Here is a 12,954-nt window from a genome sequence, read left to right as displayed (position 1 = left end):
TGTGTAGATCAGTTCTCCAGAGCCTTGCTAATGACCTAATTATTCTGTTCAAGTGTGGTGCAGATCTAAAAGTTGCAGGACACCAGCCCTTGAGGACTGGAGTTTGAGACCCCTGAATTAGATGCTGTTGGAAAATGTTAATTTAGGTCTACATGAACAATAGAGAACGGGTAAAAGGAAGGATAAGAATGTGAAATTGGCTAATGTTTTTAAAGGTTACAGGATTTCTACACCCATAGTCCAACTTTTCTGATAACTGTCTCAGAGCTACAAATCATGCTTTACAGTATTTCATAAATTTGCTTTTGCATATTTTATTTTGGTTGTAATTCACTGGGAGTCATTTTTGTTACATCCTCACAAATAAAAATGTTCCTATAGTTGAAGAGGGATTTGTTTTGTGATGTGTTTATTTTGGCTATGATGTTCTGATGACCTCTTGTTTGGCGTTGCAGATTACGTCTTCTTTGAAAATTCCTCCAGTAACCCTTACCTGATCCGTCGGATAGAGGAACTCAACAAGGTACTGCATTGTTTGTCATTTTTGTGCCGAAGGGAATAACTTGGATTCCTGCCTGCAACCTCCACCTATTGCCCCTCTGTCTATGTGCGTTCTGGTATTTTAAGTGTTAATTGTTTGACTGAAATTGACAGGTGTTCCTTTGTTTCCCAACTGTCGTTTTTCCATTACTGGACACACCTGTAAGGGCGTGTGCGCTTGTTGACGTAATAATACCTGTAATAAAGGCTTTTAAAGCCCACGTATTTGTGCTTAGCATGCATGGTTAGCTAGAATTTGATACCAGCTTTTAGCTGGAATAAATCTGCAACATGATCTGATGCTGCTCCAGCTTGGTCACGTATACAGGTTCCTCTTTTAACATATATGCAAGGGGTGTGTCAGCTAAGGCAACACAAAGCAAACCAAAACATTGACTTGCTTTCATAGAGTTGAATACTTAAATTGGAAATTAATATTTAGTGAGAAAATGTCAAATAAGGTCTTATTTATTAAACAAGAAAACATTTTTTATTAATGTAATAGAGACAAAAAGGGAAATTGCTGCATCAGGCTCTTTGTTTTCCACACAACCAAGGAATTCGACTTTGGCTGCACTTTGCTCTCAATGAAGACATTCAGTGTAATATTGCTGCTTCGCAAAGAAAAAAGAGCTTATACGTCGCTTATCTTTGTTGTTTGCTAAATAAACTTGAGATAGTGAGAGAAGAGTAACATGACTTCTGCTGGTATTGCTTTGCTGTGTGTTTCTTATTTTGTAATCAAAAACACACCTGGTCAGATCTGCTGATGGCAAAAAAACATGCACCTTGTTTAATTAAAATATGACCAAAAAGTGAAACTGGTGGATTATATAGATTCATTACACACACACGCCCGCACATCAACTTCAAAGATTTATTATAGTACATTTTGATGATTATTTTTTATGCAACTCAAAAGAAAGTTTGTGTACTGTTCATTATACACACTTAATAATTGGTTGGGGCTCCTTTTGTGTTTCATAGAGGTGATGAACCGTCGACTCATCTGCATTGTTTGCTTTGTTGTCTCCCATCTTCCTCTGAACAATACTCCATAAATTTGCCATATGCGGTTTTGGTTTGTCTAGTTTACTAGCTGATCAAACGCAGTGATTTTATCATTATTAATGAAAGTAGTAGTTGTACTTTTGGGAACGTGGGCAGATGACAAGTCCTGCTGGAAAATAAAATCATCTCAATAAAGAAACATAAAGTGCTCTAAAATTTCTTGGTTGGTGGCTGTGTGCTGACTTTTTTTTTTTCCAAAATCTGTTTATTGCTTCTTTTGTGTTTTTAAATGAGATGCAAAGACAAGTAACTAAATCACATGGATACAAAACACCAAGCAAAACCAGCAGTAACATAAAACAAAACCTAAATGAACAACATAAACCTTAAAGGTGTCAAACATTTATGTAAATTGCATTGAGACTGTATTTTATGTTTGACCTTTGACTCCAGAAAACACAGAGGGCCAACACCATCAGATGATCTGTCATCCCAAATCATCACTGAATGTTAAAACTTCACCCTGGACCTCAAAAACCTTGGTTCTGTGTCTCTTTACTTTTTCTTCAGTCTTAGTTCGGCTCCAATGTTTCAGTCGTTCTCTCTTATTGAGAAGTGAAATATCACATAAATCGGACCTGAATATATATAAAGCCACTTTTAATGAATCGTCCTCAAACTCTTCAATGAGCTTTGCATTTGCAATCCTCTCAAAATTGTGACTCTCCCTGTTGACTTTGCACAATTTTTCTTCCACAAAACTGTCCATTGTTATGCTTAGAGCACTTTGAACAGCCAGCAGTTTCAGCAGTGACCTTTCTGTGGCTTGACCTCTTCAGGGAGGGTTCCAGTGATTGACTACTATCGACTCGGCAACGGACTGCATGATGATGTAGACCAGTGTTTCCCAACCCTGGTCCTCAAGGCACACTACCCTGCATGTTTTAGGAATTTCCTTGCTTCAGTCCAGCTGATTTCAATTGATGACTGATTAACAGACGTTTGTTGAACTGCAATCAGTTGAATCAGGCAGATTAAAGCAGGGAAACCTCTAAAACATGTAGGACAGTGTGCCTTGAGGACCAGGGTTGGGAAACACTGGTGTAGACCACTTGTGTCAAACTCAAGGCCTGGGAGCCAAATCTGGCCTGCTGTAGCCTTTTATGTGGCCCTCTAAACTCCAAATTACATCAACACGTCCCTCCAGTTTTTCATAAATCCGAAAAACCGATCCCCACATTTTTTTCAGATTTTACTGGAATTTTTTCTCAAAATTGTCCAGAAATATTGGGTTTAAGTGACTGCTGCCTCAGCCTTACTTGATGTCAAGTTGTAGTCCGTGACCGACAGAGTAATTAACAAAAAGTCACATTTAGCATCATACATTTAACATCATATCTATATAGTGCAAATATCGTACAAAGTCCTTACAAATATTTCTGAATTAGTGCCACAAAATCTGTGATTTTGATAGCAAAAACACACACGATAAAATAGCAAAATCCTGGACGGACTGATCAATGTGAAAAGATGTTCAATATTACACTTATTGAATGCTGAAACAAGCAGTTTTGTATTGATATTTTAGCAATTTATTTGGTTTTATTAATACATTTTAGTCCAGCCAGCCCTCCTGTTGTGTTTGTTTGTAGGGTACAGCAAAAAATGTTCGTGGGTCAATTTGACCCGGGGAGTGTTTAATCATGCAATAGTGTCAGAAACCAAAAAAATCCTCCAAAACATTTTTGTATCTGATTATTAACTCCAATACTAACCATTTCAATCAATATTTGTGCAATGATGTTTTTTTATTTCTCAGAAATTAAGGATCAATCACAACAACCTGCTCATTTACTCATTTGGACATAAAAAATGGAATTTACATTTTTAATGTCTGCTGAAAAAAACCTAGACACAAAAAAACTATAATTTCCTTGAAATTGATCTTTGGTAAAAAGTTTTATATTACACCTTTTTTTTTTTTTCAATGGGTGATTTTTATAATTGAACTTGAGACACACCTACTGTTCAGGGTCAAATTGACCCGCTGATTAAAATCAAGATAAATGAGTCATGCAGAGTGTATTTATGTTTCCCTCCATTTCTACTGAGTGTCACTCAGTGCGGGTGGAGTTTGTCAATGGGAACAGAAAAGATTCCCATCAAAAGTTGTGTGAACACCTGCTTTCTCGCAGTTTCCTTGTGAAGTAAAGAGAGTAGTGAGAAAGTGGGCTTGTGTGTGTCTTGTGTGTGTGGGGTGCGTTGTGTGTGTGTGTGAGTGTGTGTGTGGTGAAATATGGTTCATAGCTGCAAGGAAACATAAAGAATTGGACATTTTTAAAACTTTTTTTGCACTTTAACCTGACTGCCGGGTCAAATTGACCCGAACTGTATCTATGTAAAAAGTTGACCTATGGGTTGGTACAAATGTGCAAAATGACTAAATTTTCAATTTATATGTAGAGTGCACCTATTAAGACAAATAGAAAAAGTTTCATGCAAAAAAAAAAACAACTTCCAACTATTTTAAACAAAATTTTAAACTTTAAAAAGGGTCAGTTTCACCCGGAACATAACAGGAGGGTTAAGTACATTCAGATTTTTGATATGGCCCAAAATGAAAATGAGTTGGACACCACTGGTGTAGACTATCAAATTTGTTCAAAACCTTTTGATGAAGCAGACAATCTGAATGCAAAGGCTGCAACTTTTCCAGTTTCAGACATTTGCTACATTTCTTCCTTTCTCTGCATTTCTTCTTGTCCAGCTACCAATGAGAAAGGCCGCTAGCTCTGTAAAAAAACATTTAAAAACACCCTTTCCTTACTTTGTTGGTCTAATTTAGCACTAATAATTTTGTAAAAAAAAAAAAACTGAACTGACTTTAAGATGTAATCAGTAAAATCTAAACAATGGTTTAAATTGTGTGTCAAACTCGAGGCCTGTGGGCCATATCCGGCCCGCCATTACTTTTTATGTGGCTCTAAGTTATAGACTAAACACTAAATGTGTTAAATATCACTTTATCTATCAAATCAATTCAGGTTTTATGTTTACTGCCAAATTATATCAATTAATCACTCCTGTTTCATGAGAATTATCATGGAAATTCACACAAAATTAACAAATCGCTACACTTTTTTTTTGCACTAATATTTAATTGGTAGTTTATAGCAGATTTTCCATAAAAATTGTCAAAACTTTCTTACATGTACTAAACAGATGCCTCAGCCTAAATGTCAGATTATAGTCCACGATCTAAGCAGCGAGTAATAAAAAGTCGCATTTACAGACATAAAAAAGCGCAAATAATTCCAAATTAGTACCACAAACACTTCGATTTGTATCGCAAAAAAATCACAAAACAATTGTAATATCCTGGAAGGACTAAAAAGATGTTCAATATTACTTAATTTTAAGGATTTATTGATCATTTTAACAGTTTGTGAACAAGTTTTATCAATACGTTCTGGCACAACCGGCCCTTTACGAGCATTCATGATGTTGATTTGGCCCAAACCAAAAATGAGTTTGACGCCCCTGAGTTAAATGAATCAGACTGTTATTTCTGAACCTAAACCCTAACTTCATCCAGTGAGTTTGAATAGCTGAAATAAATTGCTTTTTCTCTATTATTAAGATGCACCTTAATTCTCCCACATTAAATCACTCAGCATCAGTTTTGCCATTTAATACTTGTCAGTCCACCCGTTGGACTAATTATACAACGTGACAATAAATCAATCATCTTTTTTTTTTTTTTAACCGTTACTGTTCTTTCCCGCTTGTCTCAACTTGACGGATGCACAAAGGAGATGGTTCTTCTGGGAAATTGGAGTCGTGTAGATGGGCTTGTTTGCCGCATTTCTTCATGCCAATCTTGATCTTCGTTCTCTCTTATTTCAGACCGCCAGTGGGAATGTCGAGGCCAAGGTGGTTTGTTTCTACAGAAGGAGAGACATCTCTCACAGCCTCATCCAGCTCGCAGATAAACACGCAAGTGAGTCGCTGGCTCGGACCATTTTCAGACCTTAAACTAATATGAATAACGGTTGCAGATGAAATTTGTCTTTAGAGAAGTGCATGAATATAAACTGCAGAACTGAACGTTGTGTATTAATGTTGATGGTGGCGCCGACTGAATGGCAGCCTCGTTTTTGTCAGTTTGCCTCAGGGCAGCTGTGGCTACGATGTAGCTTACCACTATCAGTGTATGAATGGGTGAATGTAGCGTAAAGCACTTTAAAGTTCCTGTATTTGAAAAAGCACTACATAGGTTTCCTCTACATGTAGTTGATCGCACCATGGCAAAATAAAAGCCACTACACCTTGAGAATAAATGCTTTTTTTATTTTTTATATATTTTAAAACAATGTAAAGCATATACATTTATATAACCTATAGTTTGTACTTATACTCACCATCAAACAAGAATTACAACATATCTTATTTACAATGCAGATTATTGCTCAGTAAGATTATATTCTACCTTAGAATATAATACAATATCTTTATTTTTCTTCAAGATCAGTTAGAAAAATAAACTTTAGCACCACATAATTCAATATTCGAGAGAAAAAAATATCAGGTTGACTTATATTAATGGTACAGGAGCCTTTTCAGCCTGATAAATTATTAAATATTTGTATTAGATTTTGACTCATCCCTTCTATATGAGAGCAGTAGGAATTACACAGCTCTGCAGTTACACGTAATTCCACTAACATTCCATATTTTAATGATCTTTAACTTCTTACGTTAACATTCAGTGTTTGCAGTTCCTGCATGCCTTTTCTGTTGGTTTATAAATCTTTACTGAGATTTTCAGAAGGGTGACAACATTTCCTTCTCCAGAAGGCTCCATGGCAGACGAATCAAAACAGATATGTCTTTAATATGTGGAGCAGTTTTAGAAAATAAGGCTTCCTTTGAAATAGCTTCTTACATCTCTCTGCTTCCTCTAACTTCATTTTTTAGAGACCTCCCTCAAGCAGCTGCAGCTCCTTTACTCAGAAAATTGTGTTCAAGCTCCATCATGGAGGAAATGGAAAATTCTGCAATGAGCTCACCTGTTTTTAAACTGGTTTAATTCCTTTCGTTCCTGAAACCAAAACAAAAAAATCAGGCTTAATGCATAACTGATAGTAATCATAATCATAGCTGCTCCAAACCAGCAAATCCAGTATTTATGGATAGATACGGTGCTGTAGATCAGCGGTCCCCAACCTTTTTAGTCGTGCAGACCGGTTGTTTCAATAAGAAAAATTTTGAATAATTTGTTATTTTTGATGTTGGCATTCCCATAAAATTGCGACTTCATTATCCAAATATTGCGACTTCATTCTTGTAATATTAGGACGTTATTCTTGTATTACTCTGACTGTATTCTTGTAACATCATGACTTTATTTAAAAAATAATAAAATAAAATCTTATCCTGATCCTAATATTCTGTCAGAGTTGACTTGAATTCAAAGTCCAAATAAATTGAAGCTGTGAAACAGATGGTGGATTTTGGGCGAACTGACATGATCTATGGGAACCCAAAGAGTTTATTGGTGAAAATAAAAATGCAGATTTTCCAAAAATTAAATCTTCAAAAACTGAACATTTGTCCATTCTTAATCTTGCATAAATTCCAGTGAAAGTTTTTGATTTTGAAGCACTTTTTTCATCTAACAAAACAAAATTCATCCCTTAGGCCTGAATTTGTTTTACTTTCCTCCTCCTGCTTGTTTCTTTGGTGTGTTTATTCTGATTTGGTCTCTTCTCTTTGTGCCTTTTGCAGAGGAGTTGGAAGAAGAGAAGGAGAACCCAACAGAGACCGAGCTCACAGACAAACAGAAACACCAGCTTCGTCACAGAGAGCTCTTCCTCTCCCGACAGTATGAGAGTCTACCTGCGACACACATCAGGTACTAAAAGACAAGCTCTCACACGCATGCAGATCATTTTCTATACTGCGCTGCTCGTCATCTGCAGGCAGCGCACGTGGACAAGTCATTCAGCCACAAATGCATTACAGGCCACTTCCTTTGAATATGTTTTACATGGTGCGTGCTTCCCTTTCTCCCTCTTCATCAGGGGGAAGTGCAGCGTCGCATTATTGAACGAGACCGAAGCCGTTCTTTCATACCTTGACAAAGAGGTAAGCCTAAGGGGGGGAACGACGTCTGCTACTGCTGCTTGATCTTTTATTTGAATATCATGGAATAACAAACCACACTTGTCTTTTTTCCTAATTTTAGATTCCTTTTAAACTAATTTATTTGACTCTATCTTGGTTTAGCTTCACAAAATGAAAAGCTGAAATAAACCTATAAAGATTTGATCTCATTTAGGTTGTTTTCACGGTAAACTCTGTTCGATAATTGTAGTTTTCATGCATTGTTTACATCTGGATGTACTTCGTCTGGCTTCTGCCGGTGTAGAATTATAACGCAGAAAACAATTGGATACGTATCTGACTTAGTAACACATATAAAAGTGACGCAAATCAGATTTTTTTGTGCATGAAAAGATCTGAATTGGGTGCTTCAGACTGGGATATGAGTCGCATTCAGCTGCTGTGTGAACGTAGCTTTAGTCTGTTTTGATTCTGGTCACCAGTGGATCTCTGGATTAACTACATAGATTACAATTTGAATTCATAACCTACTGCTACATGTTGTTATAGATAAACTAGACGACATGTATAATTTAAGTCTTCAAAGACTTGACTTAACATCCCCTAATGACCCAGTTAGTTGTTTATAATCAGATTTTATTCAACATTACCAGATTGTTCAGATAACGGATAACTTAAGACCAAGAAAGGCTGAACTAACTGGTTCAGTTAGTTCAGTGCTGAACTAACTGGTTCAGTTAGTTCAGAACTGAACCAGTTCTGGTTCAGTTAGTTCAGAACGTCTGCCAAATGAATAAATCGCTACAAACATTCTCGCCTCTTATTTACTGACAAATTATCAGTTGCTTTTAAATGTAGCTACGCTTTTCTTGCAGAAAGGTGTTGATTTTCTTTCTTTTTTCCACATTGTCTGGCACTGTATTGATTATGTAGCTTCATGGATTTGACAGAAGAGAGCAGCCGTATGAAGTGACGTCTTTCTTCTCCTCTTCAGGACACTTTCTTCTACTCGCTGGTGTACGACCCGACTCAGAAGACCCTGCTGGCCGATAAGGGAGAGATCCGAGTGGGGCCGCGCTTTCAGGCAGATGTACCTGAAATGTTGCAGGAGGGTACGTCGCAGTTTATTGTTTGAAATTTACTTGAACATTTTGGCCGATTATTATCCTTTTCTTGTTTTCTCTGAAGTAATCATGTTCCAGTTCGCTCTGTAAGACGCTTCCTTTGTGTTGCAGGAGAGGCAGATGACAGGGACCAGTCCAAACTGGAAGAGAAGCTCTGGGATCCAGAGTGTCCTCTGACCGACAAACAGATAGATCAGTTCCTAGTGGTGGCACGGTAGGTCACCTTTCTGCTCGGATTGCTGCCTCATGGTCACATAAACCCAATCTGGTGTCAGAAAGATCATACATCCTGGCTGAATTAAGCTGTTTCTTATGTCTGATGTTAATTTTCTCATTTAATTTAAACATTTAAAGAACAAATGTAGTTCTAACTATAACCTGTTTTACATAAAGCATATTTCTGGATGAATAGTGTTTAGAGTTTGGTAGTAACTAGTTACATTTACTTGAGTATCCTATTGGAAAAAATTTACTTTTAGGAGTATTTTTATTACACTGTACTTTTTACTTGAGTAATTTTGTTATAAAGTATTGCTACTATTACTTGAGTAAGTTTTGGGTAAAGTTACCCACCGTGAGTAATTTTACTGAATGTAGAGCAAATATATTTTAACCAAACATTCACCAGACAGTCTTGCAGTTTTTAAGTTTTATATTGAAAGAAACTGATTTGGAAAAATGTTTCTTTTGCTTGATTTTGTAATTATGTTATTTATATGAATTATTTTCATTTTGGTACTTTAAAAATGCCAAAATGTCCACACATTTTGGTCTGTCTGATACTGTATTTTTTTTAAATATTAGATGATTGATTTTTGTACTTTTTTACTCTACTTTTTTTCTGTTTTAACTTTTACTTGAGTAAAAATTCATCATCAAAGTAGTGGTGCTCTTATTTGTGTACATGTTTTCCGCATTTGTAGTGAAACTGGGGAAATTCTACCTGTTTGCTTTTATTTCACGGGTTTCTTGTTTGTCGTTGGGTTTTTTCAGAGCGGTTGGGACCTTTGCCCGAGCGCTGGACTGCAGCAGTTCAGTTCGACAACCAAGCTTGCACATGAGCGCAGCTGCGGCCTCTCGAGACATCACACTGGTGAGTCAGGCACGCTTTCTTTCTGGAGACGCACCATTCAGACGACCCACCATTTTCACTTTAAACATGCTTCAATCAAGGAGATGCACTCTTAAGCACTTTGAGTTCAATCTTAATCAGATTAAGGTATCTGGGATGGATGTTTGGATAAATGCTTAAGTTTCTGTTGCATTCAATATTAGCATCTCTATTTAGGACCCTGCAAGTTGCTTTAAGTGTTTTAATGTTTTAGAAGAAGCTCTAAATGGTGCTTCTGTTTCTTTCACGCTGCTGCTTCCTAAATAGGATTTCATCATAACCCTTGTTCTCTCTTAGTTCCACGCGATGGACACGCTGCATCGTCATAACTACGACCTGTCCAGCGCTCTGAGCGTTCTGGTCCCGGCGGGCGGCCCGGTGCTCTGCAGGGATGAGATGGAGGAGTGGAGCGCCTCGGAAGCGGCCATGTTTGAAGAGGCTTTGGAGAAATATGGGAAAGACTTCAACGACATCCGACAAGACTTTGTAGGTGTTTGCTTCGTTTTCTTACTTAATTGCGACTTTGGTGTTAATTATGTGCAAGTTTAAAGTTGATCTGCTGTGAGAAACTTCAAAACCTTTGCAGATTTTAAACAGAGCACAGACTAAGTTTTATTAGGGCTGCAGCTAACAATTAGTTGTTCTGACAATTAATCAGTTAATCTGTTAAATCTGAGATATTTCTTATACATTATTAGAAATAACATCAAAAATAAATAATTAAGTTTCTTTTTAAATAAGAAAACAAACATTTTATTGCCATAAAATGCACTAAAAGCATTAATTTAGTGCATACTTGATCATTTGTAGCAAAGGATACATCTGCAGCTTAAAAAATACCTCGAAAAGCTCAGCTCTTTCTGCTTAATTTTGACTTTTTTTTGTCTTTATCGATTAATAAATGGATGCAGAAGGTGCTAATTTGAAGATTTGTTTAACAGAATTTGAACCAGAGGAATCTAAAACTATGACAAAATAAAGGTGTTTTTTCTTTTTTTATCTTAGTTGCAAAACATCTATGTCTTTTGTACATTTTTGGATTAATTACTGCTCTGAGTATGGTGTTCTTTCAGCAAGTAGCCTTTTTTGAGTTTGTATACTCCAATTACTAAATTAGTAAAAGTGATTATTTTAATAATCAATTCGTTATGAATAATTTGATTAATTGTTTCATCCCTAAATTTTTTTGAACGTGCAAATTTTGCAATTTTCCCTCTCAATCCTCATCTGGACGACTCTTTCATTTTCTAATCTCTCTCTAATTGAACTTCAACAATACAACCAGGATACAATTGAATTAGGGCGGCTGCAGCAGGTGCTCATGAATACTTATTAAGCATGTGAATCACTGCGTGCGTGTCGTCTGCGGCCCGAAGCGAGCGAAGTCAGTAGCTCCCAGCCTTTGTGGTCACGACGTCTCATGAATAAACATGAACGCTCTGCGCCCAGATGGCAGGAACATGAGGTATTAATATCATTAATTTGCTCTCCGTCTCCCTCTCCAACCTTCACTATGTGCTTGGCTCCTCCTGCGTCGTGAAGCTGCCATGGAAGTCCCTGACCAGCATCATAGAGTACTACTACATGTGGAAGACCACAGACAGATATGTGCAACAGGTGAGGCTGCTGCAGTGATTTGTGTTTGGAGATATTCAGCTTCTCGGTGTTAATTAGCTCAGAGCTGCTGTGTGAAATTACAGATTATATTTACCGTGTTCATGCAAGACCGAAAACAATCAGGACCCTTTACAAATGAATAAAAACTCCACAGGGAGCCTTTTAAGCAGCTTATAGTGAACTCAAAACAAACTTTCTTCCTGCAGCCAAGCTGTTTGTTCCACCTGAAGGTTTTACATGTACGCTCGCCGTCTTCTGTGCTTTCCTTTACAGAATCTCTCAACAAAAAGGCTCCAAATGTAGTTTCTCACCTCCAGGGAAGGATTATTGATTCGAGTTTAACTTTGAAAACTTCAGCTTTAACTTTTCAAACTAAATTATGTCTTGTATTAAACTTTGCGAGCCTATAAAACTGAATTTAAAAGTCCGTAGGGTAGAAATTTGGTCTAAAATTTGATGTCTACGACTTTGGAAAGCCATAAATGTAAAACATGAGCTTCTACCCAGCTTGGAAAAGTTTTCTTTTGTCTTATTGCTTAGATTTGTAATTCTGTATCTTTAATCTCTCACAGATTTTGAGGTATTGAGCGAGAGCTCACAGAAAACGGAAGATCTGAGATGGAACTTTTTTAGGCATTTTGAAAAAGCTAATTTCGGATGATCGTGTATTGTTTCTGTTCAGAGCGACTTGTTTTTGATTTCCTATTGAATACATTCACTCTGTGTTTCCATGAGCAGAAGAGACTGAAGGCAGCTGAGGCAGAAAGCAAGCTGAAGCAGGTTTATATCCCCACATAGTGAGTTTCCTTCATTTGTTCTTCAAATGAAAATGTAAAATTAAATGTTTTTCATATTTTGTATGCACTGAAAGTGCAGCGTTTTCACATCGCTCTTTATCTCGACAGCAACAAACCCAACCCCAACCAGATCTCGATGACCAACGGTAAGATGGCGACTGTGAACGGAGCGGGCCCCGGGGCCTTCCATGCAGCGGGAGGCGGCCGAGCCTGCGAGAGCTGCTACAGTAAGTTTGGTTTGTCCACATGAACCCAGCTTCAGAACAAAACGCCAAGAAATGTTTCAGTTTTCTGCTGGGTGACAGAATATTGTTTTTTTGATGAGGATGTATTTGGCTTAAAAAGAAAAATCCTGAATTCAGTTTTTATGTATTTATTCTGAAAAAATTATTTTTTTTTACATAAAAAAATAAATATCTAACATCTTAAGTTGTTTTATAAAGAATCTGTAGTGGGATATTTTAGTCTCAGGCTACAAATAACCAGTATTTTAGTAATCAATTATTCTCTTGTTATTTTGTTTATTCATCGATTAATTGGATAAGACAACGGACACATTCTATTGATTTTTCATTTAACCACTTAAGTGTATTTTATGCAATACTGTAAATACATAAATAATACAAAT

The 12,954-nt window shown here is 36.8% G+C and overlaps 1 protein-coding gene across 3 annotated transcripts in view; it reads left to right on the top strand.

Moving 5' to 3' along the window:
- Positions 1 to 12,954, top strand: part of mta3 (metastasis associated 1 family, member 3) — a 38,689-nt gene that overhangs the window by 3,185 nt on the left and 22,550 nt on the right. For all 3 annotated transcript variants that reach the window (XM_028029793.1, XM_028029791.1, XM_028029794.1), the window contains 11 exons: positions 456 to 523; positions 5,458 to 5,551; positions 7,339 to 7,465; positions 7,635 to 7,698; positions 8,672 to 8,789; positions 8,913 to 9,015; positions 9,795 to 9,894; positions 10,210 to 10,398; positions 11,455 to 11,529; positions 12,268 to 12,326; positions 12,435 to 12,553. In XM_028029793.1, coding sequence (XP_027885594.1) covers positions 456 to 523; positions 5,458 to 5,551; positions 7,339 to 7,465; positions 7,635 to 7,698; positions 8,672 to 8,789; positions 8,913 to 9,015; positions 9,795 to 9,894; positions 10,210 to 10,398; positions 11,455 to 11,529; positions 12,268 to 12,326; positions 12,435 to 12,553 — 1,116 coding nt within the window. The remainder of the gene's footprint in view (positions 1 to 455; positions 524 to 5,457; positions 5,552 to 7,338; positions 7,466 to 7,634; positions 7,699 to 8,671; positions 8,790 to 8,912; positions 9,016 to 9,794; positions 9,895 to 10,209; positions 10,399 to 11,454; positions 11,530 to 12,267; positions 12,327 to 12,434; positions 12,554 to 12,954) is intronic.

This window comes from Xiphophorus couchianus, chromosome 10, assembly GCF_001444195.1.
Source record: "Xiphophorus couchianus chromosome 10, X_couchianus-1.0, whole genome shotgun sequence".
Taxonomy (NCBI): domain Eukaryota; kingdom Metazoa; phylum Chordata; class Actinopteri; order Cyprinodontiformes; family Poeciliidae; genus Xiphophorus; species Xiphophorus couchianus.
Note: the sequence above shows the minus strand (reverse complement) of the source record. Positions and strands in the feature narration are given on the sequence as shown.